The sequence below is a fragment of the Rhinatrema bivittatum genome, chromosome 9 (assembly GCF_901001135.1).
Source record: "Rhinatrema bivittatum chromosome 9, aRhiBiv1.1, whole genome shotgun sequence".
NCBI lineage: Eukaryota > Metazoa > Chordata > Amphibia > Gymnophiona > Rhinatrematidae > Rhinatrema > Rhinatrema bivittatum.
Window position 1 is genome coordinate 47360241 of NC_042623.1, and position 27574 is coordinate 47387814.

Consider the following 27574-nt stretch of genomic DNA (forward strand, 5'->3'; position numbering starts at 1 on the left):
GCGACATCCCAACCTTCAATCCCTGTCACTGACAGCTTGGATGTTGAAAGCTTGATCTTACAACCACTCAATCTTTCAGCTAACATTTCCCAAGTTCTTATAGCTTCACGTAAACCTTCCACAAGGAAGAACTATGCTTCCAAATGGAAGAGATACTCTTTGTGGTGCAGGCAAAAAGACATCAATCCTTTCACTTGCCCCACAAGGTCTTTATTGGACTACTTGTACCATCTTTCAGAATCTGGTCTACAAACCTCCTCTGTAAGGGTACATTTAAGTGCAATTTCAGCTTACCATAATCAGGTATCAGATGCACCTATTTCTACACAACCTCTCATAAAAAGGTTTATGAGAGGTTTAATTCTTCTTAAACCACCAATTAGACACCCAGTCACTCAATGGGTTCTAAATTTGGTTTTAACTAGACTCATGCGTTCTCCTTTTGAACCCATTGATTCCAGTGACCTAAAATTCCTTACATGGAAAACTATCTTCCTTATAGCCATTACATCAGCCAGAAGAGTTAGTGAGTTACAAGCACTTGTCACATATGAACCCTACACCAAGTTCTTACATGACAGAGTGGTTCTCCGTACTCATCCTAAATTCCTTCCTAAGGTAGTTACGGAATTCCACTTAAACCAATCTATAGTTTTACCCACTTTCTTTCCAAGGCCTCATGCTCACCAAGGAGAAAGGGCCTTACACACATTAGATTGCAAACGCACTCTATCTTTTTACTTAAATCGCACTGCAGTTCACAGGAAATCCAATCAACTCTTTGTTTCCTATGACCCAAACAAACCAGGTAAAGCAGTGGGTAAACATACTCTATCAAACTGGTTAGCAGATTGCATACAGTTTTGCTATGAGAAAGCAGGCCTTCCTCTCCAAGGGCGAGTAAAAGCACATGCAGTTAGGGCAATGTCAACTTCAGTTGCACACTATCGTTCAGTGCCAATACTTGACATATGTAAAGCAGCAACATGGAGTTCCCTTCACACCTTTGCAGCTCATTACTGCTTGGACAAGCAAGGACGACAAGATTCAGCCTATGGACAATCTGTCTTAAAGAACTTGTTTCCAGCTTAAACCCAACTCCTACTACAACCGAACTGCTGTGATCTTCAGCTGACTCATTCAACAAAAACATTGCACTACACAATGACTCAGCCTCTAGCTTGCTAATCACCCATATGTGAGGACTAGCATCCTGCTTGTCCTGGGATAAAGCAAAATTGCTTACCTTGTAATAGGTGTTATCCCAGGACAGCAGGATGTAGTCCTCACAGAACCCACCCGCCACCCCGCGGAGTTGGGCCTTTTTATTTTTATTATTCTTTTTGCTAAAGCTTTTGCTACATACTAGACTGAAGAGAGACACCTGTGGCAGAGAATATCATAGCATGCTGGGCATGCTCAGTGGCCTCACTGGGCCAGTCAAAAGTTTCTAGAAACTTTGACAGAAAGTTTTCCCGCCTGGGCTCCGTTCACTGACGTCACCCATATGTGAGGACTACATCCTGCTGTCCTGGGATAACACCTATTACAAGGTAAGGAATTTTGCTTTCACAAACTCCAGATTCTCAAACAGCTCAAACCTCTACTGTTCCCGAATGATTTTAGAACTGTTCTTCAAACTCTCATTTTCTCAAGCCTTGATTATTGCAACACAATTTTCATCGGTCTACCGAAATCCACACTGAAACCGTTGCAATTACTGCAGAATGCCGCTGCACGAGTACTCACTGGCAAGAGGAAACATGATCACATATCACCAACCCTAAAAAATCTACATTGGCTACCAATTTCACAAAGAATTAAATACAAGACTCTAGCCATTCTGCACAACGAAATTTACAAAGACAACATTTCTTCCCTAGATAACATGATTGCAATTCACAAATCACCCCGTTCTACAAGGACTACTGACAAATTGCAGTTAATCATTCCCCCCCTATCATCTGCAAAACTATCCATTACTAGAAACAGAGCGTTCTCCATAGCAGGGCCTAAAGAATGGAACTCTATTCCACTTTACCTAAGTTCTATCAGAAACTCCAAATCATTCAAAAAAGAACACAAAACATGGTTGTTTAGACAATCATTCACAGACTAATCTGTATATCCTTTGTCTCTAACTGTTATCTCATACCTTCCTTACTAAGAATCATCTAAATTGATTTGTAAATTGTTTCCTGCTAATATGTTATACTCTGCCTCTGCCGAGATGTTAACTATCCACTTAGTTGTACTTGCGTTATAACTTGTTCTATGTATGAAGTTGTTTTCGTTCTCTGTAAACCGGAGTGAAGGCACTCAGCTATACTTCGGTATAAAAAAAAAAAGACTCTAAATAAATAAATAAATAAGGCAGGAGGAAGCCCAAAAAGGCACAGACTTAGTTCACTGCTTCCTGGCACAAATGCTGAAGCCTTCTCACCTCTTCTTCCACCTCTGTTCTTTTGTCTGGAACAGGGGGTGGGGGCCTGCTGGTCCAAGTCCCAGAAAGTGCTCAGTGCTCTGCAAGAATTGCCAGTAGAACAAATTAGGCAGGGGGAAATCCAGTAAGGGGCAGAACAAGTTCGCTGCCACCACATTGATTTGCCTACATTGGAGGCCCGGTATATGCAAATTTATCTTATGCATATTCATTGTGGGTATCCTAAAAACTAACTGGCTCTTGGTGGGGGGAGGGGGTGGTGGTGGTGGTGACCAAGGTAGATTTAGGAAGCCCCGAGCTAATATCATCTACCTTACAATGTTAGCGCTTGCTGGTTTTGTCTAATTATTGAGACAAAAAAGCCATCAATCATAAAAGTTTTGCTTTACTCTGTACTAGGTAATGTAAAAACAGAAAAAAATGGTATACTGACATTAGCCGCTCATGTTTTCCATTTTAGCCCTCAGGCATACTTTATGCCCTGTCAATATCAAAGATTAACAGTGTAGATATAATTAAAGCATGAATATTTCAGAAAGCAGTTGACTTCAAGAAAGAAAGAAACCACATTTTTAAAAAACCCTTCGTTTCAAACCCCTACAAGGCTGTTGGAAAATTGTTAATGTTAATATAGTATTATAAATATTCAGTTAGTTAACATTACTATTCCAGATTTGACCAAACCATATTTTCTTTTACAAAGCACACCATAAAATGACACTTGTGTTTCCTTATAGAACCTCCCCACCATCCCACCCAGTAAATATTGAGGTATAAATTTTGTTGCTTTTTTTCTTTTTGTGGGAGAAGGAACTATAGAAGCCTGTGAGAAGTTATTCTAAACATGCCTTGTGTTGTGTGGTGCTTTTGTTTACCACAGCTGGACAATGCAGATGAGCAGGCAGCTCAGATCCGCAGAGAGCTGGATGGACGCCTGCAGCTGGCGGAACAGATGACGAAGGTATGACACTTTCTGTCCCTGTTCTTTTCTTCAGCAGTGGGTTTTTAAATGTTTGTTCTGACAGTGAAGCCACTGACACCTTTTTAAAGAGGAACATTTTACTTGAAATATAAAAATATCATGTGATGTCTGATTTAAGAGGCTCTTAGTAATGAAATTTTAACAAATGGTAATGTTAATAGTCGTCATGTTGATCCTTTTCTACTGTTTTTTTGGGGGTTTTTTTTAAAGCAATTATTCCTAATAAAGCAACTTTTGGGATTTATTTTATAGTTTGATGTTGCAGTATACTTAGCAGGCAATTGGCTGATAAAATCTAGCTAAGCTTCCAGCCTGAGAATAGCTGCCTTTCAGGCCGATAGAGCACAGTGCGCGCCGACGGAGCGCACTGTTAACCCGCGTTTGGACGCTCTAGCTTTACCCTTTATTCAGTAAGGGGTAATAGCGCGTCAAAAACGCGAGGCCAACCCCCCCGAAACTAATAGCGCCCGCAATTTGCAAATGCATCTTGAGGGCCCTATTAGTTATTCCCGCCCGATTCAGTAAGTAAAATTAGCGCCTACCCAAAGGTAGGCGTTAATTTCTTCCGGCACCGGGAAAGTGTACAGAAAAGCAGTAAAAACTGCTTTTCTGTACACCCTCTGACTTAATATCATGGTGATATTAAGTCGGAGGTCCCAAAAGTAAAAAAATAATTAAAAAAAATAAAATTAAATCAGCCCGCAGCTCGTGGGTTGAAAACCAGACGCTCAATTTTGCCTGCGTCCGGTTTCCTAACCCGTGGCTGTCAATGGGTTTGAGAACAGACACTGGCAAAATTGAGGTCGGCTGTCAAACTCTGACATCCGCCGCTCCTGTCGTGCTAGGGTCGCGCTAGCCGTAGGCCCTCATTTGAATACTAAATTGTGTGCGACTTTTACTGTATCAGCCTGAAAGTTCTTAACTATGGTATTTTGTGTTCAGTGGAAGGATAGTATAGTTGAGTTTGGCAGAAATACATCTTGTAAAATGTTTTAATACTTAATACTATATGGATGCATGTAAACAATGACAGAACACAAGCCATGCAGTCAGAGAGATTTATCCTCTGTGCATAGCTATTGCACAATACCAAAATCCAAGTGCTGCTTACACCTGAGACATGTATATAAATCTCCACAATCATAGTGTGTTGTGCATGCAGAATAGTTAACTTTAAATATTTGTAATGCATTAAAAATAATTTGAAAAGACATATTAATTTGGATACGTTATTAAGGATGTTTTCAGTTGATAAGCCTGTTGAAGTAGCCATAATAATCTGGAGCTACACCTATTCCAGCCGCCTCCCATGCAGCTTAAACCCTTGGTTTCTGGCAGTTGGCAGGACTTAGGTGGGTCCCATAGGTGATCCAATGAACAAGAATGCAAGGCGAGGGTCAGGGCAGACAGCAGACAGCAGATACTGGTAGACAAGCCCGAGGTTGGATGTCAGGTAACAGATACCAGAAGACAAACCAGACATGGCAAGGTCAGGTCCAAGGCAGAAAGTCAGATCCAAGCAGCAATCACAAAATGGTTAAGATCCAAGCAAGATCAGAATCCAGAGAAGCAAGCCAAGGGAAGACAAGATGAAGACCAGGACAAGACAAGACAATGAATAGGGCAAGGCAGGGCTTAGGAACAAGACAGGAACACTGGAATACAGGAGCACAGGAATGCAGAACAAAGGCACATGCACTGAAGACCAAGGCCCTTCAGGAGACCTGTTGCTGAGGTATTTTTTGCTCCTTGGGAGGATCTTTAAATACAGGACGTCTGAAATGTCGTCATAGGGTGCCATGGCCATCTGCCTGCCATAAGCCCTTTAAGAACAATTATGTCAGTCATGTGGACACCTAGGAGCAGCCAGGAGGAGGAGCAGCAGTTGGGTGGCATGTGAGCTGCATGGAGCAGCTGCAGATGTTAGAAGCAGGGTCCCAGCTGCAGGAGACCTCAGGCAGCATCGGGGTAAGGTGGCTCACGGGGCCAACCAAGCCACTAATCATAACATGAGCTCTACTGAGCATATGCAGGAATTCCTGTGTGGGTGTTGCCTTGTGAGCCTCCTCAGCCATTTTTTTGTCTGAGCACAGCACAGATAAATGTTCTCATTCTTTTTATAATTTTTCTCTAAAAATCCTTAAATCCTCTTAAATTCGATAATTTTTATTCAGTTTCTGCCTCAGCAGCCCTCACAATAGTACTTTTCAGTGCTACTAAAAAAAAAAAAAAAAAGGTAGGCCTTGCCTCCTCAACATGACAGGCCAGAAGAAAAAAATCAAGTGAGCGGATGCAAATGCTGCATCTGCAATAAGATAATGCCCTTCTCTGACAGCCATGAGCTGTACTGTCAGTGTATCAGGCTGAAACATGATCAAAAGAATTGCTACACCTGTGAATGGATATCCCTGAGCTCCCAATGTTCCAGGGCAGTTAAGACTGAGATGCTGCGTAAATCTCTCTAGAGTTGCAGCAGATTCTCCTCCTGCAGTTGTATTAGACAGGGACTGAAAATGTGAATATATTTTGTGTTACAGAGCCAGGGCCAATTAGGCCTCCGAAGAATTGAACAACTGACTAAGCTGTATTACTTGTGAATATATATATATATATATATATATATATATTTAAGACTTGTTAAGCTTTTTAGCTTCTCTTTTCCGTTAAGCATTCTGTCTTCTCTGGAAAACTAAACCACTGAATTGTGTGTGCTGGCAGTGAGTCCTTGAGGTGCTAAGGAAATCTGCATTATTAAGCTACCCATAGGTCTCATTCCATCAACCTTTTTGATCCAACCCCTGGCAAGGCCCCACTGCCCAGGGCTGGAATGCATGGGAAAGAAGAAAGTGCACCGCATGATTACTGGCTGGGTATTGGTGTGAAAGCTAGACAAAGAACAAGATATTCTATATTAACCTCCTCACAAGACCAATACTTCAGTATTGGCAGAAATGCAAGACATTCGATGACATGCCATGCTCCATTGTGCTGCAGAGGTTCATGGAACAATCTCAGGGATTTAAGCAGATTTAGAATTGTATTGTGTATACAACCTCTATTATGGGGAGGTTAAATAAATATGTACAATACATTCTTGACAAAACCTTTATTAATTAGTAAATTAATTAAAAACAGTCTACAGATAGTATATACCAGACTTAATATACATATACATTTACTAATTAATAAAGGTTTTGTCAAGAATGTATTGTACATATTTATCATTAGTCCTCCTCTCTCCATAATAGAGGTTTGTTTTTCATATAACCTATTCTTATGTGTATTGCAATTTTTCTCACAGGACAAGCAGGATGGTAGTCCTCACATATGGGTGACATCACAGGATGGAGCCCAATCACGGAAAACTTTTGTCAAAGTTTCTAGAACTTTGACTGGCATGCCCAGCATAGCACTAAGCCTGCATCCAGCAGAGGTCCCCCTTCATTCACTTTTTTTTCGCGCAGCAGTAGCCACGCGGGATAAGGAGCTCTCTAGAGATTCCTGACAGGAATTTTCCTCATGGAACTTCTTTAAAAATTTTCAAAAAAATTCTACTCCATAGGGGTCCCCCTATCTATATCCGTACTCCGCGGTCGAAAGGTAAGGTTTTACCCTCTTTTGTGGTCGATTCCTGTCACGTGTTCCTTTTGGGGTCTACCGGCCATCGACCGCACCACGGCTAAATTTTTGTCGAAGCCATGTCGTTGGGTTTGTCAGTGCCCCGATTGTCCTCGGACAATGTCCATCATAGACCCGCATAGAGTTTGTGTATTGTGCTTGGGGTCTAGCCATGATACCCTGACTTGCACCAAATGTGCCCAAATGACGCTGAAGGGCCGTAAAGCCTGCTTAGAAAAGATGGAGTTTCTTTTTCATTCAAAACCCCCGACTCCATCGACCACTTCGACTTCGTCTGAACCGGTGCCATTGACCTCTCGCCAGCAGCGGCACACTGGTGCTGCCCGACCGGCATCGTCGATGCCTAGGCCTGGCCCTTCGGGAATAATGCGATTTCTTCCCTCTGAAGATCCTTAGGGAGCTGGTGATCAACCTTATGATCCTTGGACTGATGATTCTTCCCAGGATACAGATGACCTGCCTTCAGAGCCCTCTCCTCCTGAAGAGAGAAGGCGTTCTCCTCCAGAGGATCTGTCCTTTATTAACTTCATTAAAGAAATGTCTGAAACAATTCCATTTCAGCTTCAGACAGAAGAGGATTCAAGGCACAAGATGCTGGAAGTACTCCAGTTCCTTGATGCCCCAAAGGAAATCATGTCTATTCCTATTCATGAAATCCTAATTGATCTTCTAAAGAGGAATTGGGAGCACCCAGGTTCGGTTCCACCTGTCAACACTAAGACAGATGCCACCTATCTTGTACAGTCAGCTCCTGGGTTTCAAAGATCACACTAGATCATCACTCTGGGGTTGTGGAATCAGCCCAGAAAAAGGCACGGTGTTCCAAACCTCATTCCTCCATACCTCCAGGGAAGGAGCAAAAATCACTAGATGCTTTTGGCAGACAGGTCTTTCATGGCTCAATGCTTATATATCGCAGTGCTTCCTACCAGTTACATATGACCCAATATAACAGAAACCTTTTTAAGAAGATCCAGGATTTCTCTGAATCTTTACCTGACCAGTTCCAGGATGACCTTAATTCTCTCGCTCGAAAAGGCCTGGATGCAAGCAAGCATGAAGTCCGTGCTGCGTACGACATATTTGACACTGCCTCTAGCGTGTCCGCAGTGGGGATTAGTGCAAGAAGGTGGGCCTGGTTGAAATCCTTTGACCTAAGACCAGAGGTGCAGGACAGGTTGGCTGACCTGCCCTGTGCTGGTAATAATCTCTTCAGAGACAAGATCCAGGAGACTGTGACGCAGCTAAAAGACCACCATGAAACGCTGCGTCAGCGTTCTTCAGTGCTTGCTGATTTCTCGTCCACCTTCAAGAGGACATTCAGGTGAGACTCTAAGCGGCCAGCCTACAAACCAAGAAGGTATTCTCTGGCTTTCCAAGGTTGCCCTTCCAAGCCTTATCAAAAAGTTCAGTCTAGGCAATCCCGACCTCAGAAGACCCAGTCTGCTCCTCAGCCGGGACCAGCATCGGGGTTTTGACTCCTCCCTGGAGAGCATATGCCAACCTCCTCTTCTATCTGTACCGGTCGGCGGTCGATGTGCCACTTCACCAACATTTGACACACAGTCACCACCGATCAGTGGGTGTTTATGGTAGTCACTCAGGGTTACTATCTCAACTTCCTGACTATACCGGCAGACTCCCCAACCTCGGCTGACGTGGGGATCGTCCGATCACTCTCCCCTTCTAGAACAGGAGGTTTCAACCCTTCTCCAGTCCTGGGCAATAGAACCAGTGCCCTTCTCCCAACAGGGGCAGGGATTCCATTCCCGGTATTTCCTCATCCCAAAAAAGTCAGGTGGTGTTCGTCCAATCCTGGACCTTCGCACCCTCAACAAGTATCTACAAAGGGAAAAGTTCAAGATGGTAACCTTGGGCTCTGTACTTCCTCTTCTACAAAGAGGGGATTGGCTGTGCTCTCTGGATCTCCAAGACGCATACACACACATCTCAATTATTCCATCTCATCACAAATTCCTGGTCAGCCCTCATCACTTTCAGTACCGTGTACTACCATTTGGCTTAGTGTCCGCTCCACGAGTCTTTACCAAGTGTCTCGTGGTAGTCGCAGCCTCTCTCAGGAGTCAGGGTGTTTGTGTCTACCCATATCTCGACGATTGGTTGATAAGGGCTCAGACTCAACAGGCTGCATTGGCGTCCTTGCATCTCACTCTCCATACCCTGATCTCCCTAGGGTTTCTAATCAACTATCCCAAATCCAAGATAGTTCCATCCCAAACCCTATCCTTTATAGGGGCTGACATAAACACTATACAGGATCGGGCTTTCACCTTGGCCTCTCTGGCGCATCATCTACACTCGAGTATCCTCAACTGCTTGTCACTTCCCATACTGTGGACCCTAAAATCTCAGTGGGTTCAAGCATGTCAACCAATGTCCAGCATTGTTCAGATTACCACACAGCTCCGCCTGTCGCTCGCCTGATTGATACAACACTCCAATCTACTTCAAGGCCTTCCATTTCAGGTTCCAGAACGTCAAATTACCTTGACGACAGACACCTCCATTCTACGGTGGGGTGCCCATGTCGTCGACCTACAGTCCCAGGGAAACGGGTCTCCAGAGGAAGCCAAACATCACATAAATTTCCTGGAGCTTTGGGCAATCAGATATGCCCTCAAGGGTTTTTAGGACTGCCTTTCGAACAAGGCCTTCCTGATTCAAACCGACAACCAGGTGGTGATGTTGTACATCAACAAACAAGGGGGAACGGGGTCCTACCTCCTGTGTCAGGAAGCTGCACAGATATGGGCTTGGGCCCTTTCCCACTCAATGTGCCTCACAGCCACCTACTTGCCGGGCGTGGACAATGTGTTGGCGGACAAGTTGAGTCGCACGTTTTATCAGCACAAGTGGTCTCTGAACCCCACGGTAGCCGACAATATTCCAACGTTGGGGTTACCCTCACTTAGACCTCTTTGCGTCAGTCCACAACCGCAAAGTAGAAAACTTCTGCTCTCTAACTCGAAGCCACCACTTGCAACCGAGGGACGCTTTCGCCCTTTCGTGGGCTAGCAGTCTCCTCTATGCTCCACTTCCACTCATATCGAAGACTCTCGTGAAGTTACAGAGGGACAAGGGCGTAATGATTTTGATAGCCCCTCACTGGTCTCGCCAGGTGTGGTTCCCAATTCTCCATGACCTCTCAGTATGCTGGCACATTCCTCTGGGGAAGGATCCGCTTCTGATAACTCAGAGCAACGAGTGCCTTCGCCACCCCAACGTCCAGGCCCTATCCCTGACGGCCTGGATGTTGAAAGGTTAATACTCCAACCTCTTAACCTTTCAGATTCAGTGTCCCGAGTCCTGGTAGCTTCACGAAAGCCTTCCACGAGAAGGTCTTATCGTTCTAAATGGAAGAGGTTTACAGCCTGGTGCACTTCCATGTCCATAGACCCCCTTCACCTGTTCCACAGCGAAGTCTGTGGACTATTTCTGGACTATTTTCCACCAATCTCTAATCCCCATCATGATCAACCCACTAACCCAACTGATAGGCCTAACCACCTTCACAATCCTCCACTTAAATGCCCAGTCCATAGTCAAAAAACCAGCCTTCTCTATGACATCCTCTCCGATGGCAGCCCAGACATCTGTGCCATCACTGAAACATGGCTGAAAAATTCAGATTCAGTTCTTATAAACCAACTCCCAACCGACCAATACAACATTTTCTCTATTCCCAGTCACAAAAAAAGAGGAGGAGGCCGCCTCCTCGCAGCCAAACAACATTTCAGTTTAACCCTCCAATCTATTGCTTCCCCTCACAGAGAAATTGCTCTATTTAAATCACCCTTCCTCCAAATATGCCTCATATATGCGCCCCCTGGACTACTTGAACAAGACCCTTCCCCTATGATCGAATACATCACCAAATACCTAGACATATTTATTTATTTATGAACTTTTATATACCGACATTCATGTGGCAAGATACATATCATATCGGTTTACAGTGGAACACAATATTGCAACAAGCATTACATAGAACTGGGGTTACACAGAACTGGGAAAAACAATGTAAAAACTGGGGGTAGAATTAGCAGCTGTTAACCAAAGGAGACACTTAGAGAATGAAGAATCGATTAAGCATGAAACTATACATCAACACCAGAGAAATTTAAAATAAATATACATAAGAATAAAATAAATAAAGGTACAATAAAAGCCTGTGAAGGAAGTCATAGTAAAGTTCATAGTGTTATGTTAATGGTAATGTTCGTCAGGTTATGGAAAGGCTAGTTTACACTCCCCTGCCATTATACTTGAGGATTTTAATCTGCATGTTGGCAATTCTCCTCTCACATCATCATGTGAATCCCTACTCATATCCCTGGTTGCGATCGGCTTCAAGCAGATCATCGCCAACCCCACCCATAAGGCAGGCCACATCCTCGACCTCATTTTTACTAATGCCCTGATCCACTCTGACACACCCACATGCCAACCCATTCCCTGGTCTGACCATTTCCGAATTGAAACCACATGCTCCATTAACTGCACTTCCGCACCCACCCTCCCTAAAAAAAAACTATACATTTCTGGAAATCATGTAAATCAGAAGACCTCATAGCAACCCTCACCGACAGCTTGCCAATCTAGATCTCTCTGATGCAGAGTCGGCTCGTACATCCTGGCATCAGCTCACCAACACAGTGGCTAATTCTCTCTGTCCTGAACAATCCCGAGAGATCAACTCTGCCGATGCCAGAAAGAAACCCTGGTACACATCCGAGCTTAAAACCATGAAACGCCATCTCAGGAAATTAGAAAAAAGATGGTGTAAAGAACAAAAACCTGCACTCCGATCCATGTTCCGTTCCTACCTGCACTCCAATAAGGAAGCCATAGACAAATCAAAAAGGGACTTTCATGCCCAAAAAATCCACCAACTCAAATTCAGTTCTCGAGCTCTGTTCGAATTTGTTACCTCCATTACCAAAACCACCCCTACCCTCCTCCCTGAATCTGATCACAACACGAAATGCGAGGAACTTGCCACCTACTTTCACAAGAAAATTCAAAACATCATGGCACATTTCTCCCCTTCCCCCACATCCAGCATTCACTCCTCTAACACCTCCCCCCCTTCACTCACTTTCCATGCTACCACACCACACACTCCCACATCATCCCAGTCTATCAATCCCGCTGCAACCCTCAACTCATTTGAGACCACCACACGCATTGAGATAGAATCCATTCTCAAGAAAATCAGACCTGCAATACATTCTACTGACACTGTGACGCTTTCACCAGTCCGTACACCGTCAATTGCGTCCGTTCCAGGGTCCAATCCCTGAACAAGCTTCCCTGGCCACTTGGAAACTCAAATAGCAGTTTAAGGTTATTTATCTTTACAAGTCCTTAGGTGGGGTTTGAACCCTCTCCACCTGGATGAAAAGCAGATGCCCTCCCCACTGAGCCAGCAACTCAATTTCTGAAGGCTGGCTTCAAAAGTTCATCTCCAGTCTTTAGCCTTTGCTGTCCTTCCGCTAGGCCAGTCACAAGCAAACAAAACTCTTCATAGGTTCTCACCAAGGCCAAAGTCTGGCCCCCTGGGCCTAACTGCCACCTCCCACTGTATCGCTCAGGATATTTTTCTCATCCCTTTAGATACATCCACCCACTTGGTAGTTCTCCCGGTAAAGTGTCCTTAAAGTAAATCAAAACACACAGAAGCTCTTATATCCCCGAGCTCACCTTCTTTGTGATAAACTCTTGCCATCCTTCTGCACACGGTAATGGGATATCCAGAAACAAAGTCTCCCCAAGCAAACAAGCAGCATGGTCCTGGTCCTTCTCCTTCAGTCCCCGACAGGAGTCTGAGACTGCTCTACTAGGGAGTCCTTTTTATCCTGTGGAAACTTTTCCTCCAATCGTAGGTGATTGGCTCGGATAGGTTCCTCCTCAATTTGGCACTCCCCTTGAAGCCAAGGATTGGTTCCCAGAGCTCCACACCTGTGGTTCCTCTGGTCTTGTAACATCTGGGGGAAGGAACCAAGGGACGTCTCTAGCCTGGTGTTGCCGTATTTTCCTTCCCCCCTTCTCTTGAATCTTTGGTTCCGGGGTTTTTAACTGACCTCTCAGGTTTGGGACATTGACCTAGTCACAGACACCATCCCTACCAAGACCCTCCTCGCCATTCCCAATACCATCTCCAAACTTATCGCAGACATCATAAACTGCTCAATATCTTCTGGCACAGTACCCACACTACTTAAACAAGCCATAATCAAACCCATCCTAAAAAAACCCACTCTTGATCCTGCTGACCCAGCCAACTACCGTCCCATTTCCAACCTACCCTTCCTCTCCAAAATCCTTGAAAAAATTATCAACACCCAACTCACAAACTACCTAGAAGAACACCACATCCTCTCCCCATCCCAATTCGGCTTCCTCCGACACCACAGTACTGAAACCCTCCTCATCTCCCTATCCAACCATATCCTGAGGGCCCTGGACAAAGGACAATCATATTTACTGGCCCTTCTGGATATATCCTCAACATTCGACACTGTCAACCACAACATCTTAATTGAGCGCCTTAGAGAAATTGGAATATCTGGTTCTGCCCTTAGCTGGATTCAATCATACCTCTCCAACAGACAATACCGAGAAAAAAGTGGACACTGCGAATCAAAGCCTATCAATCTGTTACAAGGTGTTCCCCAAGGCTCCTCACTCTCCTCCACCCTCTTCAATATCTACCTCCTTCCCCTCTGCAAGCTAACCAAACTTGGCCTTTCGTACTTCATATATGCGGACGATGTACAGGTACTTATACCTATAACCAATTCTCTTCCAGAGGCACTGAAAACATGGGATGTTGCTCTCACAACCATCAACTCTCTGCTCGCTGATAACTTCCTCGCACTCAACCCAGCCAAAACAGAGCTCCTACACATCTCACCCACACCCATTCGCGCTAGCCCCTCTCCCAACCCCTCTCACCCCACAGTCTCATTCGCCCATCACGTTTGCAGCCTGGGTGTTATGCTTGATAGCCACCACAACCTAAATAAATTAATCAATTCCACACTTAGAGATGGTTTCTTTAAGTTCCACACCCTTAAAAAACTTAAACCGCTGCTTCACTTCTCTGATTTCCGTACAGTCCTACAAGCCACCATCCTCTCCAAGCTTGATTATTGTAATGCGATACTCCTTGGCCTACCTAAATACGCCCTACGACCACTGCAGATTCTCCAAAGCTCGGCGGCACGTATCCTCACCAGTGCCCACCGAGGCGATCACATCACCCCACTCCTCAAACACCTTCACTGGCTACCCATCAATGCATGAATCAAATACAAATCACTAACCATCATGCACAAAACTATCCATAACCAAGACATGCCCTGGTTCAAAGAACATCTGCGATTCCATACCTCTAACAGACCTATCAGAGTTCAACACTGTGCCACACTACATACTCCCTCTCCTAAAAGTGCTAAGCTCAAGGCTACCAAAGAACGTGCACTCTCTTTAGCTGGTCCCCCCCTGTGGAACAAGATGCCCCCGAACCTTTGCCTTGAGCCTTGCCCAAAAAGATTTAAACAAAATTTAAAGACTTGGCTCTTCACACACACATATCCCTAATTCCTCCTCAGCTCCTTTCGCCCCCACTCTCCTTTCGCCCCCACTCTCCCTTCTGTAAATTCTTTGTAAATTGCATGTTATTTCTTGTAAATATTTCCCCTTCTCAGTTACCGCTCCCATAAACTTGTTTACTGTTGACACTTCATTTTAACAGTGTCTTGTTTATCCTCTATTTTTTTTTCTTATAATGTTCTTCTGTGAAGCTTCTTGCTATTTTTAGTTATCTGTAAACCAAGATGATGTTCCCAACTTATTTTGGTATATAAAATGCTTGAAATAAATAAATCTGTCAGAGTCAGGCCTGAAAACATCCTCCATCAGGGTGCATGTCAGTGCGTTAGCCGCGTTTCATAAGGGCGTGGGGGATGTCGCTATTTCAACACAACCCTTAGTAACGCGCTTCATGAGAGGCTTGCTCGACTTAAAACCTCCACTGCGCCCTCTGGCCCCTGCTTGGGACCTTAACGTGGTTTTGGAGCGGCTCATGAAACCTCCTTTTGAGCCCCTCCACTCTTGTGATCTCCGCTATCTCACCTGGAAGTAGTTTTTCTTCTCGCTATCACCTCCGCTCGCACAGTTAGTGAGTTGCAGGCTTTAGTTACCTACCCGCCTTACGCTAAAATTCTGCATGACAGGGTAGTGCTCCACACTCACCCTAAGTTTTTACCAAAGGTAGTATTGGAATTTCATATTAATCAATCCATCATCTGTTGGTCACATGGTGACCTTGGTGCATGTCACTCTGATGGCTCGCCTAGCCATGAGAGTGATGCAGTGGACCCTAAAATGCCAGTGAAATCAAGCTTGTCAGCCAATGTCCAACTGTGTCCAGGTTACCAAACAGCTCCGTCTGTCACTAGCCTGGTGGATGCACCACTACAATCTCATTCAAGGCCTTCCATTTCAGGCTCCAGATCTTCAAATCACCTTAACAGATGCATCCAACCTTGGGTGGGGTGCACATGTAGGCTACCTGAGACTCAGGGAACCTGGTCTCCAGAGGAAGCCAAACACCAAATAAATTTCCTGGAGCTACTGGCGATCAGATATGCCCTCAAGGCCTTTCAGGATTGCCTGTCAAACAAAGCCATCCTGATTCAAACCGACAATCAGGTAGTGATGTGGTACATCAACAAACAAGGGGGAACGGGCTCCTACCTTCTGTGTCAGGAAGCTGCACGTATATGGGCATGCGCCCTTTCTCACTCGATGTGCCTCAAAGCATCCTACTTGCCAGGAGTGGACAATGTGTTGGCGGACAAGCTGAGTCGCACTTTTCATCTGCATGAGTGATCTCTCAACCTCACAGTAGCAGATGTGATATTCCAACGTTGGGGTTACCCTCTCATAGACCTCTTTGCATCAGTACACAACCACAAAGTAGACAACTTCTGCTCTTTCATTGGCAGTCACCACTTGCAGTCAAGAGATGCCTTCGCCCTCTCCTGGGCCAGCAGTCTCCTTTATGCATACCCTCCTCTTCCTCTCATTTCAAAGATGATCATGAAGCTCCGGCAGGACAAAGGATAAATGATTCTGATAGCTCCCCATTTGCCACGCCAGGTGTGGTTTCCAATCCTCCAGGACCTATCAGTACGACGATATATTCCTCTGGGGAAGGATCCCCTTCTAATCACTCAGAACGAGGGGTATCTCCGTCACCCCAACCTCCAAGCTCTGTCTCTGATGGCCTGGATGTTGAAAGGTTAATACTCAAACCTTTTAACCTTTAGGAGTCGGTATGCCGAGTTCTGGTGGCTTCACAAAATCCTTCAACTAGAAGGTCTTATCGTTCTGAATGGAAGAAGTTTATGGTCTGGTGCAGTTCCATGTCCATAGACCCCTTCACTTGTTCCCCACTGCAAGGTTCCTGGACTACCACTGGCACCTGTCAGAGTTAGGCCTAAAAACTTCCTCTATCAGGGTGCATGTTAGTGCAGTGTCTGCGTACCATAAGGGTGTAGGTAATGTCTCCATTTCAACACAACCCTTGGTATCACAGTTCATGAGAGGCTTGCTCCATTTAAAACCTCCATTGCGCCCTCCTTCCCCTGCTTTGGACCTTAATATGGTTTTGGGACGGCTCATGAAACCTCCGTTTGAGCCTCTCCACTCCTGTGATCTCCGCTATCTCACCTGGAAGATCATTTTCTTCTGGCGATCACGACTGCTCGCAGAGTTAGTGAATTACAGGCATTAGTTACCTACCCACCGTACACTAAAATTCTGCATTTCAGGGTAGTGCTCCGCACTCACCCTAAATTTTTGCCGAAGGTAGTGTCGTAATTCCATATTAACCAATCTATTATCCTACCTATCTTTTTTTCCCAGGCCCCATTCCAGGAAAACAGGATCTGCATTCTTTGGCCTGCAAACATGCTCTAGCTTTCTATCTGGACCGCACGTCGGCCACAGGAAATCCACTCAATTGTTTGTTTCTTCTGATACCATCAAATTGGGAAATCCTGTGGGAAAGCAGACCCTCTCCTCCTGGTTGGTGGAATGCATTTCTTTTTGCTACCAGCAAGCAGGCATTCTGCTTTAGACCGCGTAAAAGCACACTCGGTCAGGGCCACGGTGACATCAGTAGTGCACCTCCGTTTGGTGCTGCTTCATGATATTTGTAAGGCTGCTACCTGTAGCTCTCTCCATACTTTCGCAGCCCATTATTGCTTAGATAAGGCTGGCACCCAGGATTCCATCTTTGGCCAGTCTGTTCTATGCAATTTGTATTCTGTTTAACTTCCCAACATCCTTCCACCAACCCATTCAGGGTTTCAGGATGCCCTCCTAACCAAATTTCTACCCCTGTTGTTGTGCACGTCTTTGGGTGCATTTGGTGTATTGCTCGGGCATCCTCAGCTTGGTACTCACTCATATGTGAGGACTACCATCCTGCTAGTCCTATGAGAAAGCAGAGTTGCTTACCTGTAACAGGTGTTCTCACAGGACACCAGGATGTTAGTCCTCATGAAACCCACCTGCCACCCCACGGAGTTGGGTTCGTTTGCGTTTTATTTTATTTTTCGCACATACTTTTTGCTATATAAAGAGACTGAAGGCGGACCCCTGCTGGATGCAAGGTCAGTGCATTGCTGGGCATTCCCAGTAGGTGCCAGTCAAAGCTCTAGAAAGTTTAACAAAAGCGTTCCGTGATTGGGCTCCATCCTGATGATGTCACCCATATGTGAGGACTAATATCCTGCTGTCCTGTGAGAAACACCTGTTACAGGTAAGCAACTCTGCTTTCTGGAGTCTGTTCTCTAATACATATATGTATGTTAAACTATCTGGAGTCTGTTGTTTCTAATTAATTTACTAATTAATAAAGGTTTCTTAAAAAATGTATTATACATATTTCTCACAGGACAAGCAGGATGGTAGTACTCACATATGGGTGACATCACTGGGCGGATCCCTGTCATGGAAAACTAGAACTTTTGACTGGCACACTGACCATGCCCAGCATGCCATGATCCCTGTGTCCACAGGGGTCTCCCTTCAGTCTCTTTTTTTTTCCACGCTGCGGTTTGCCTCGCATTTAGGAGCTCTATGAGATTTTTCTCACAACTTTTCCTCATGAAAACACTTGAAGTTTTACTTCATAAATAATTTCCCTACATGGGTCTCCCTTCGTGTACATTTCATTGATGCTCGGTGAGTATGCCCTGTTTTTCCGGTCTGTTCCTGTTACCTCACTATCAATTCCCCTGGGTTACGACCCGGATTGCGGCCCTCTTTTCTCCCTATGTCTATCACCCTCGGTCTGCCCACGATGCCTGCGAGTGTCCTTGCTAATCTTCCATCGGGGCTAGAGGGATTGGGACATCCACTGTTCCCGTTGCTGCTAGGGCCACCGTCGATGCCGTCCATACCTCCATCGATGCCCTCGTCAATGCCCGTCGATTCCATCGATGCTCCCATCAGTTTCATTGATGCCGTCGTTGCCCCCATCGATGCTGACAATGCCCCGTCGATATTATCGAAGCCGCCATCGACACCTACATTGATGCCCTTGACTAAAGAAAATGCTCCATACTTCGGGTTCTAAACCAAAGCCCCATGTAATCCTTGGGCGACAAACAATGCCAGGAGCAGTAGAGGCACAGTAACCATCCATCACCAGTGCCATCAGGGACAGTGAGGGCACCTTCCTCTGTGCTGGAGAATGACCGGGCCGAGCACCAAGGGAAACATAGTCACTGCCTCAGTAATCGTATGTTACCATTCTCGACATCAGTGGCAGTTTCCTCGGCGCTGGAGAATGACCGGGCTGAGCACAGAGGGAAACATCATCGCCGGCACCGATGTGGTTCCACGTTCGGTGCTGGCACTGATACCACACTGGCATCAATATCCATTGAGCCAGTTGTGAAGCGGGCCCAGGTATAAGAGTCTTCATGCTGCTCTGCACCGACACTCAGTAACTGGCTGAGTGTCTATGCAGACACTGAGTGTCTGTCCAGTTACTGAGCCACTACAGATTCATGTGGAAGTGCCAGTAACACCTAGCCTGTCTCCACTTGTAGCTGTGCTACCTATACCAGCTTCCATGGAGGAGTTGGACATCCTCGTCCATCAGGTTGTCCTCAATGCCTTCTAGAAACTACTAACAACGGAGCCATCGATATTCACACCGTTGTGGCACCTACCAATGACAGCCTAATTCATCGATGCCTACTCGTCCTTCTGAGCCTACACGGACCCCTATACCTATTCCGGGATCCTCAAAGGGCGATGGGCACTCTAATCTCACTTCTACACTGATCCCATCGAGACCTAAGTAAAGGACGTGTCTGAAACCATCCCTTTTGACCTGGTCACTAAAAAGGACCAGAAGTTTTTGGGAGGGTCTTGGTCGTAACTTCTCCCAAGAACTATATTGATGTCACATATTGTTATTTACCAGCTATATTTGAAACAACACCAAGGGAACCTCTCTGCCATCCACATGAACTTCGAGCAACATGTGATTGCTTTGAAATGTCCTCCCATTGCCAGCAACAGGACTCAGTGCTAGATGGTGAACCTGGCTTATGGCCCCTGATTTACAGCCCGAAGTCCAAGATAAACTAGCTGATCTGCCATGCACCGCAGATAATCTCTTCGTGCACAAGGTCCAACAGACAGTGGCTCAATTGCAAGACCATCGAGAGACCCTGCGACAGCTCTCTACGTTTCTTGCACAGCAAAGAGGGATGCTAGAAGGACCTTTTACCGCTCACACTTCCACATGAGGCCAACTGATATCCAGATCACACCAGCTCCGCCAGCCGGGCAGGCTCCTGGATTTTTCATCCTTGTCAGAGAACACAACGGTCCATTCCACTGAGGACCAGGGCTCGGGATATTGTTCCCCGATCGCAGCAAGTGTTAAAAACCTTGAAACTTACTCCGCCTGGCTTCCTTCCCAGTGATAGGCAGTGATAAGACAGCCTTTCAGTTTCAAAACAAAACATTTATTAAATAGCTTAAAGATCTTATAAAAGCTGGCAGGATCTGTTTATTTCATGCAAGCATACAAATTTAAGATAGCGGAAAAGATAAGGAATCAGATTGTTTTTCCTTATAAAGTAAATGGAGCCCATCTTACAGAATATACTGTTTTGTGAGCAACGCAAATTTACTCAACGTTTTAAATTTGCCTTAGATTTTTATACCCTACTGTTAAACATGGCTTATATGCTTACCCTTCCCTTTTCTCATCCCTTATGTTTCCTGGTAATTTTCCTTCATGCGCCTCTCACATTCTGCTTACTCAGTACTTTTTGTTTCTTTATAACTTTCTTGGCACCTTTCCTATCAGGAATTCACTCTACACTCCTATGCCATTCTCAGCCTCAGTTGTTCTGTCTCTGGGCAGAATATTTTCTCTTTAGGCCTTGTTATTCCAGTTACTTGTTAACATGAGGTAGTATTTTCTTAAAGCAGCAATTGACAAATAACCTAAATCTCTTCTTTCCCCTCTTGATGATTGTGGACAATCATCACACTCAGAGCCATGCAACAGTCTTAGGTTGTCAGATGGCATACTCTGATCTTACCCATCATCGTCAACATGACTCATCCTGAGGGAGGTCTCTTTCCAGGGAAGCTGCTGTATCAAAGGAAGCATAGAGGTTCTGTATCATACTTGACCTCTGAATTTTGACTGTATTCAAGGTGATAGGAGACATTGTTTTAGGCCCAAAAAACAATAAACAGGTAGGCAAACACATACACACACTACTATCACACCTATAAGAAGAACCAGAGCAAACCATATGAAACCACTGCAATTTCTCCCAGGGATGTGAGCCAGTTTACCAGTCGTTCCCACCAAATAGACCAAATCCATTACTAATACAAAATTATCTACGGAAACACAACCTTGTCCTTTTACAATAAAACATACTCCGCCTTGGGATAACAGATAATCATTCAATTCTGCATATGGCTGTAATAATTCATTAATAATTTTGTTAAAAGTATGCTCATATTCATAAACCATAACTTCTAAAATGGCTTATAAGTGCTGCATTTTTTGTACCATAAATTGAAAAAGGAATCCCTGTAACTAATGAAATGGCCTCTGTGATGGCTAAACCTGCATTTTGGCCTTCAGTAAGTAGGGAGGTTTTGTTAGAATTAAGGAGATCTAACTGTTGCAATTCTCTCTTCAATCGGGAATAATTAGTGCAAACATTTGGAATTACAGACAAATTTGGAGAATATGTGTGTGGGATAAAACACTTTCGCTGAAACAAGTGCTCAGTATGCTTTGTGTCCTTATATAAAATAATGTCTTTGGAGGGCTACCAAACCATCTGGACAAGTCTCTGCACAGGAAAGTAAAGAAAGTCAGTAAAATAAAACAAGAAATATGGGAGAAAAATTATATATCCCTCTTGAATGTGATCAGACTAGCTTCCATAGATAAAGGTAAAGGAGAACATATCAAGCAATCATTTAGCTGACTCGGCAAGTAAATGCATATATGTATTAGAAATTATAGGACTGGAAAAACACTACAAAACACTTGGAATATAGGGGCTAATAAAACTACATTAATTCAGACTGTATCATTAATTTGAAAATCTAAATGGCATATCTAACCAGATATTGACTAGGTATATCATAAAAATATTTTTGTTATGACAATCAGTTATCACATGTCAAATAAGAGTACATTGCCTCATAAAACAAAGGAAACAGCATCTCGGTAAGGCATAGAACAAAGCAAACATAAAGAGAAAATCAGGCAAGAAGTGTGATTTCAGTTCATATAATGAAGGGTGCATGATGGCTTCTGTGGCAAAGGATGGGATGATTTCTGAAATCAATATTCAGTTTTCTCAGTATGGTGCATTTCTTTGACATCAAAGCATAGCCTCTTAATTCATTATTAAGTGAGATGTGTATGTTACTGATCAAAAACCTAATATAAAATGAAAACAAATTCAGTGAGAAGATTCCATCATAACAACTTAAGTGTTCAGACATTACATAGAAATATATATTTACACAAATAGCACAAAGACAAACAACAATTAACACATATTTGAGCTAAAAAATTAGACCAAAAACTGTTTGGGAAATATTTGGATCGATCCAGAATAAAACAAAAGTCAGGATTAAAAATAGATCTGTTTAAAAATAAAAAGAAATCAAACTGGGGAAAAAAATGTCATCTTCAAACGTCACATCTTTCATGGCAGAGTCAACCTAGAAAAATATAAACCTGGCATACGACAAAATTAAGGTAATGGTTAAAGTAAAATTTTAAAGTGACATTACAGTTTTCCTTGAAACTAAACATTCTGATATGCCTTAATTCAGCAAATAGCGGTCATGAAGCTACTTTCTTGTCTCTATTGTTATGCCTCTAGGAGGCACTGTCACAAGTCATGGTGTCGAATAATACCAGTTTTAGTTTTTAACCTTGGAGAATAAATTCTTTCAGCAGAATCTCTACGGGGAAGGCCTCTCCACTCTGTGAAACAGCAAATCATTGGGGGCGGAGATCCAAGATGGCGTCTCAGAAGTAGGCTGTGTGAGAGTGAGCTCCCGAGCTGCACGGAATTGCTTCAAAAAATGCCGCATACTAAAAGAAAAGGGAGAGTCAGGGTAGAGACCCTGACAGCCCTGACTCCTACCTCATTGCAGCCTTCAATCGGGAACTTCTTCTCGCCTAGTAGCGCAAATACCCCGGAAGAGGTGGCCAGCGCTGGCGTCGATGAGGAGCAAACATTGACGCAGCAGGGCCTAAACATCTCGTTAAGCCCCGGGGCTCCCTTTAAGCCTTTACCTCCCTGTCTTGCCCTAACCCCGGATTTGGGAACGAAAGGTCGACCAGAGATGCCGTACATTTTAGACCCCATCGAGGGAAATTCAAGGGGAGATGAGGCGAGCCAAAAAGCCAGAGGAGAAGGGAAACCCCTGACTTCAACACCAGAGGAGGGCAAGGACCGAGCAGAGGCCCCGATTGAGGGGCAAGGACTTTGTTCGGAGGGAAAAGTGAGTTATAAAGCCGTTTCAAGCGATTCACAAATGCCTATAATAACTCTGGAAAGTGTATGGGGAGTCCTTATGGAATTAAAAGTATCTATCGAAACCCTAAATAAAACTCTGTTAGAAACGCAGAATCGTGTTTCTCAGATAGATCCGATATTGACTGTGCACAAAGAAAAATTCCAGAATCTTGAAAATCGGGTGGTGCAAGTGGAAAAAGCCCAGGTAGGGCTAATATATGGTGAAACGGCAAACACTCGGAAAATTGAGACTATAGAAAATCAAACTAGATATAATAATCTTAGAATACTCAACTTCCCAAGTGTAAGATTAATATCTTCCTATGAGATGAATAAGAAGTATTTAATGGAAGTTTTGATGTTAACAACAGAGGAGATACCAATAATGGAAAAAATCTTCTTAGTGGTACAAGGGAAAACAGAGAATGAAGATCAAGAAAAAAGAGGTTTTCAACAATAAGAGATGGATAATATTACAGGTTTCCTTGAACAAAGCATGTCTGAACAAATTGAACATCGAGGAACTTTGTGTGAAGTTTGCTCGTGCAGTGGACAGAGATAAAATATTGAAACTGTCTCTTAGAAATAGAGACAAGTTGTTTTTGGGACAAAAAATATGGACATACCCTGATATAACAAAAACTACACAAATACGCAGAAAAAAATGTCTTCAGATGTGCCAAGAGGCAAAAAACCTCGGAGCACAGATTTATTACCCCAGTAAATGTGTTGTAAAATTCCAGAACGATAGGTTTGTGTTTTTAGAGCTGCTTGAACTGCGTAAATTTCTTGAAGCAAAATTACCTGTATCACTTAGACCTGATTAGGGATTATGATTGTAAGCGCTTCATAACCTACTTAATGCCTAGTTATATATATGCTTCTGATTTGCTCATTGTATATCATCTTGGATCTCCCAATACTTTATAACGGGGGTTTGCTTTTTTTTTTTTAGGCTGTACTTTTAGTAACATATTGTATGAAAAAATTTTTCTTGTTTAAAACGCATTAAAAATAAAAAAAATAAAAAAAAAAGAAACAGCAAATCATTGTTAGTGCATACATGTAATTTTGACATAAAGGCAATTCATATACAATTTGGTAAAATCAATTTGGATTTGCAAAAAAGGGCCTGGGGGAGGGGGGGGTGCTTTAAGTGTGTCTGTGTGATAACCAAATCTTTGGAAACTTTTTAATAGTCAGAACCCTGATTGCTGAGATCATTCCCCACCAATGATGCCATGCCAAGGAATGCTGTACTTTCAAAACAGCCTTAATTCTCTCAGTAGTCATTTAATACTGGCCAGGATTTATATTTGTGTGATTAACTCTTATTACAGACACTTAGAAAAACAGGGATATGATCTGGCATCATTAGGATATAACATACTCTTTAACTAACTTGCTTCAACATTGAATAACATCACCATGCTATAACCTACTCTATAAGATTCACTTACGCTCATCTTCAAAAAACTTTCAGTAATAGTTTTTATTCACTGTAAATGAAATTAAACATTCTTGCTAAATCAAGGTTATTCCTCTTCTTTATATGTTCAAATTCCTCACCAGTGTGTCTCCAAACCGAAAGATTAATTTATTGAGTGGAGTTTTTTTTTTTCTTTCTGGACAACATTTTCCTGCATTCTCACGCTCACTGGACCCCCTTTCTCACTGCTGCTAATTGTCTCTGTTGTTAACCCTTAACTGCCTGTGTCCTTTCAAGTTTTAAACTTTACCACTAGTAATTAACTCCCTTAAGGATTCTGAAACAATATATCATTTTCTGATAATAAATTAAATAATCAAAGCCTTTTGAAATCTAATTATTATATGAAAATAGCTTCAGATGAACACATTTTGCACAAACATGTATCACAATTCTATAGTGAAAAGCAGGAATGCCAATAGATAATATCCAAAAATAAAGGCAAATAGTAGAAACATTTTCTTTTTAAGTCTAATCATCTGGGAAGACGTTTTCATTTACTAAAGAAAATACTGTGAATGTTTTACCTAGAGAAAGAAATCCTAGTCTGTTCTAACCACATGATTTTTAATATATTAAAGCAGAAAAGTAAAAAGGAATCTTATCTCTATCAGATCTCTGTATAAACAAATTCAAACCAGTGTCTCATACCTGTTAATCTCCAACACAGTTAATTCTATACAGGCAAATGACTAACAACTGTTATAAGAGACAGGGGCTGAAAACTAGTCTTCAAACAAAACTAGCTTACTATGGACAACATACAATACAAATCTTTTTACAAACTATAAAAACAAAAACAAGTAGTCCAAGGCTGTAAATGAAGATTCCCTGTACTATAGCCTAACAAGGGGTTAAATCCTGATTTGTGTCTGTACTATTCTTGTGTAATGAATCTTCCTGTTTCAAATCAGGGTACAATGGCTGATAACCTGCAGCACGAGTCAGAAGCTGTTCCTGTTTATCAGGAGCCTTGAAAGCGACTCCTGTTTCCTTGCTCTCATAAGGGGGAGGGGAGTGTGGAACGAATCTAATCTGGTGCCTATTTTACGCCCCCGAATAACCATAAACGTTAAAATAAAACAAATCTCGTGTCAAGGATTTTTCTGTCTTTTTATGCTTAATGAATTACATCAGTTATGTAAAAGCTGCCGTCCTCAGGCCAGCGTGCCACCCATACTGCCCATTTCTTACAATGCTTAGTAATGCTTTTAACTTTATGTGGGAATAATTCACAAATGCTAGGGGACTGGGGAATCCTATACCTTGTAACATAATGAACGTAAACTCAGCATGCCCTAGAAAAGACAAATTGCCAAATTCAGGCTACAATAAATGTAAATAAAAATAAAATACCCCTATTTTTGATGGTGCATGCTCTTTCTTCGCTTACTCAATCTCATCCAGGGGTTACTAAGAAATGATCATCCAGGGTCCTTATCTCCCATGTTTACTTTCATCCGGGGGTCTTTATCTCCCGTGATTACATCCCGAGAACCATACCTCTCGGTTTATATGGCTGGTAACCAAAGAAATATCTCAGCCTTATATCTCTAAATTATAATCTTGATTAAGAAAAGCAAAGTAAAGTATAGAACAGATTAGAAACAGCAAGAAAGAATACAATGCTGAAAGAATACATTGCCGAAAGGATACGGTGCCTGCATTCTCCACCAAAATGTTAAAAACCTTGAAACTTACCCCTGCCTGGCTTCCTTCCCAGTGATAGGCAGTGATGAGACAGACTTTCAGTTTCAAAACGTAACATTTATTAAATAGCTTAAAGATCTTATAAAAGCTGGCAGGATCTGTTTATTTCATACATGCATACCAAATTAAATTAGTGGAAAAGATAAGGAATCAGATTGTGTTTCCTTATGAAGTAAATGGAGCCCATCTTACAGAATGTACTGTTTTGTGAGCAACGCCAATTTACTCAACGTTTTAAATTTGCCTTAGATTTTTATACCCTACTGTTAAACATGGCTCATATGCTTTCCCCTCCCTTCTCTCATCCCTTACGTTTCCTGGTAATTTTCCTTCATGCGCTTCTCACATTCTGCTTACTCAGTACTTTGTTTTGTTTCTTTATAACTTTATTGGCACCTTTCCTATCAGGAATTCACTCTATACTCCCGTGCCATTCTCAGCCTCGGTTGTTCTGTCTCTGGGCAGAATATTTTCTCTTCAAGCCTTGTTATTCCAGTTACTTGTTAACATGAGGTAGTATTTTCTTAAAGAGGCAATTAACAAATAATCTAAATCTCTTCACAAGGCAGAGGATTTTAATCCCGCTATTTCCTACTTTCAAAGGAAACAGGCGACCTCCGCCCATCCTGGACCTCAGAAATCTCAACAAATTTCTTCAGAAAGAAAAGTTCAAAACGGTGTCTCTCGGCACCATGCTTTCCTTTCTGCGTCAAGGGGGTTGCCTCTATTCTCTGGACTTTCTATATGCTTCATAGAGAGTCAACAACATTTTCAATACCAAGTTCTGCCATTCGAACTAGCTTCAACAACTTGTGTATTTCACCAAATGCCTAGCAGTGACTGCTGCTCATCTACAAAGAACAACAGCATTCACACGTTTTCCTTACCTGGACGACTGCCTAATAAGGTGTCAATCCAAACAAGGAGCTCACTATAAATCTACTAAATTTGGCTGGGATTTCTGATCAACTACCATAAATCCCATATGGAGCAGATCTGGGCACTACAGTCGCTACGGCCTTCCTGCCCAACAATCGCACAGACGTCCTATCAAATTGTCCACATCTCTGCACGCATGCAACATAGCCTTAGCCCATCAATTCTTCCATTGCTGGGCCACATGGTTTCCATGATCCACGTCACTCCTATGGCCAGACTAGCCATGAGAAAAACTC

At 43.2% G+C, this 27574-nt stretch overlaps 1 protein-coding gene across 20 annotated transcripts in view; it reads left to right on the forward strand.

Annotated features, from left to right (window-relative positions):
* CADPS2 (calcium dependent secretion activator 2) overlaps window positions 1–27574 on the forward strand; it is a 1612018-nt gene that overhangs the window by 417282 nt on the left and 1167162 nt on the right. For all 20 annotated transcript variants that reach the window (XM_029616598.1, XM_029616596.1, XM_029616606.1 and 17 more), the window contains one exon: window positions 3324–3404. In XM_029616598.1, coding sequence (XP_029472458.1) covers window positions 3324–3404 — 81 coding nt within the window. The remainder of the gene's footprint in view (window positions 1–3323; window positions 3405–27574) is intronic.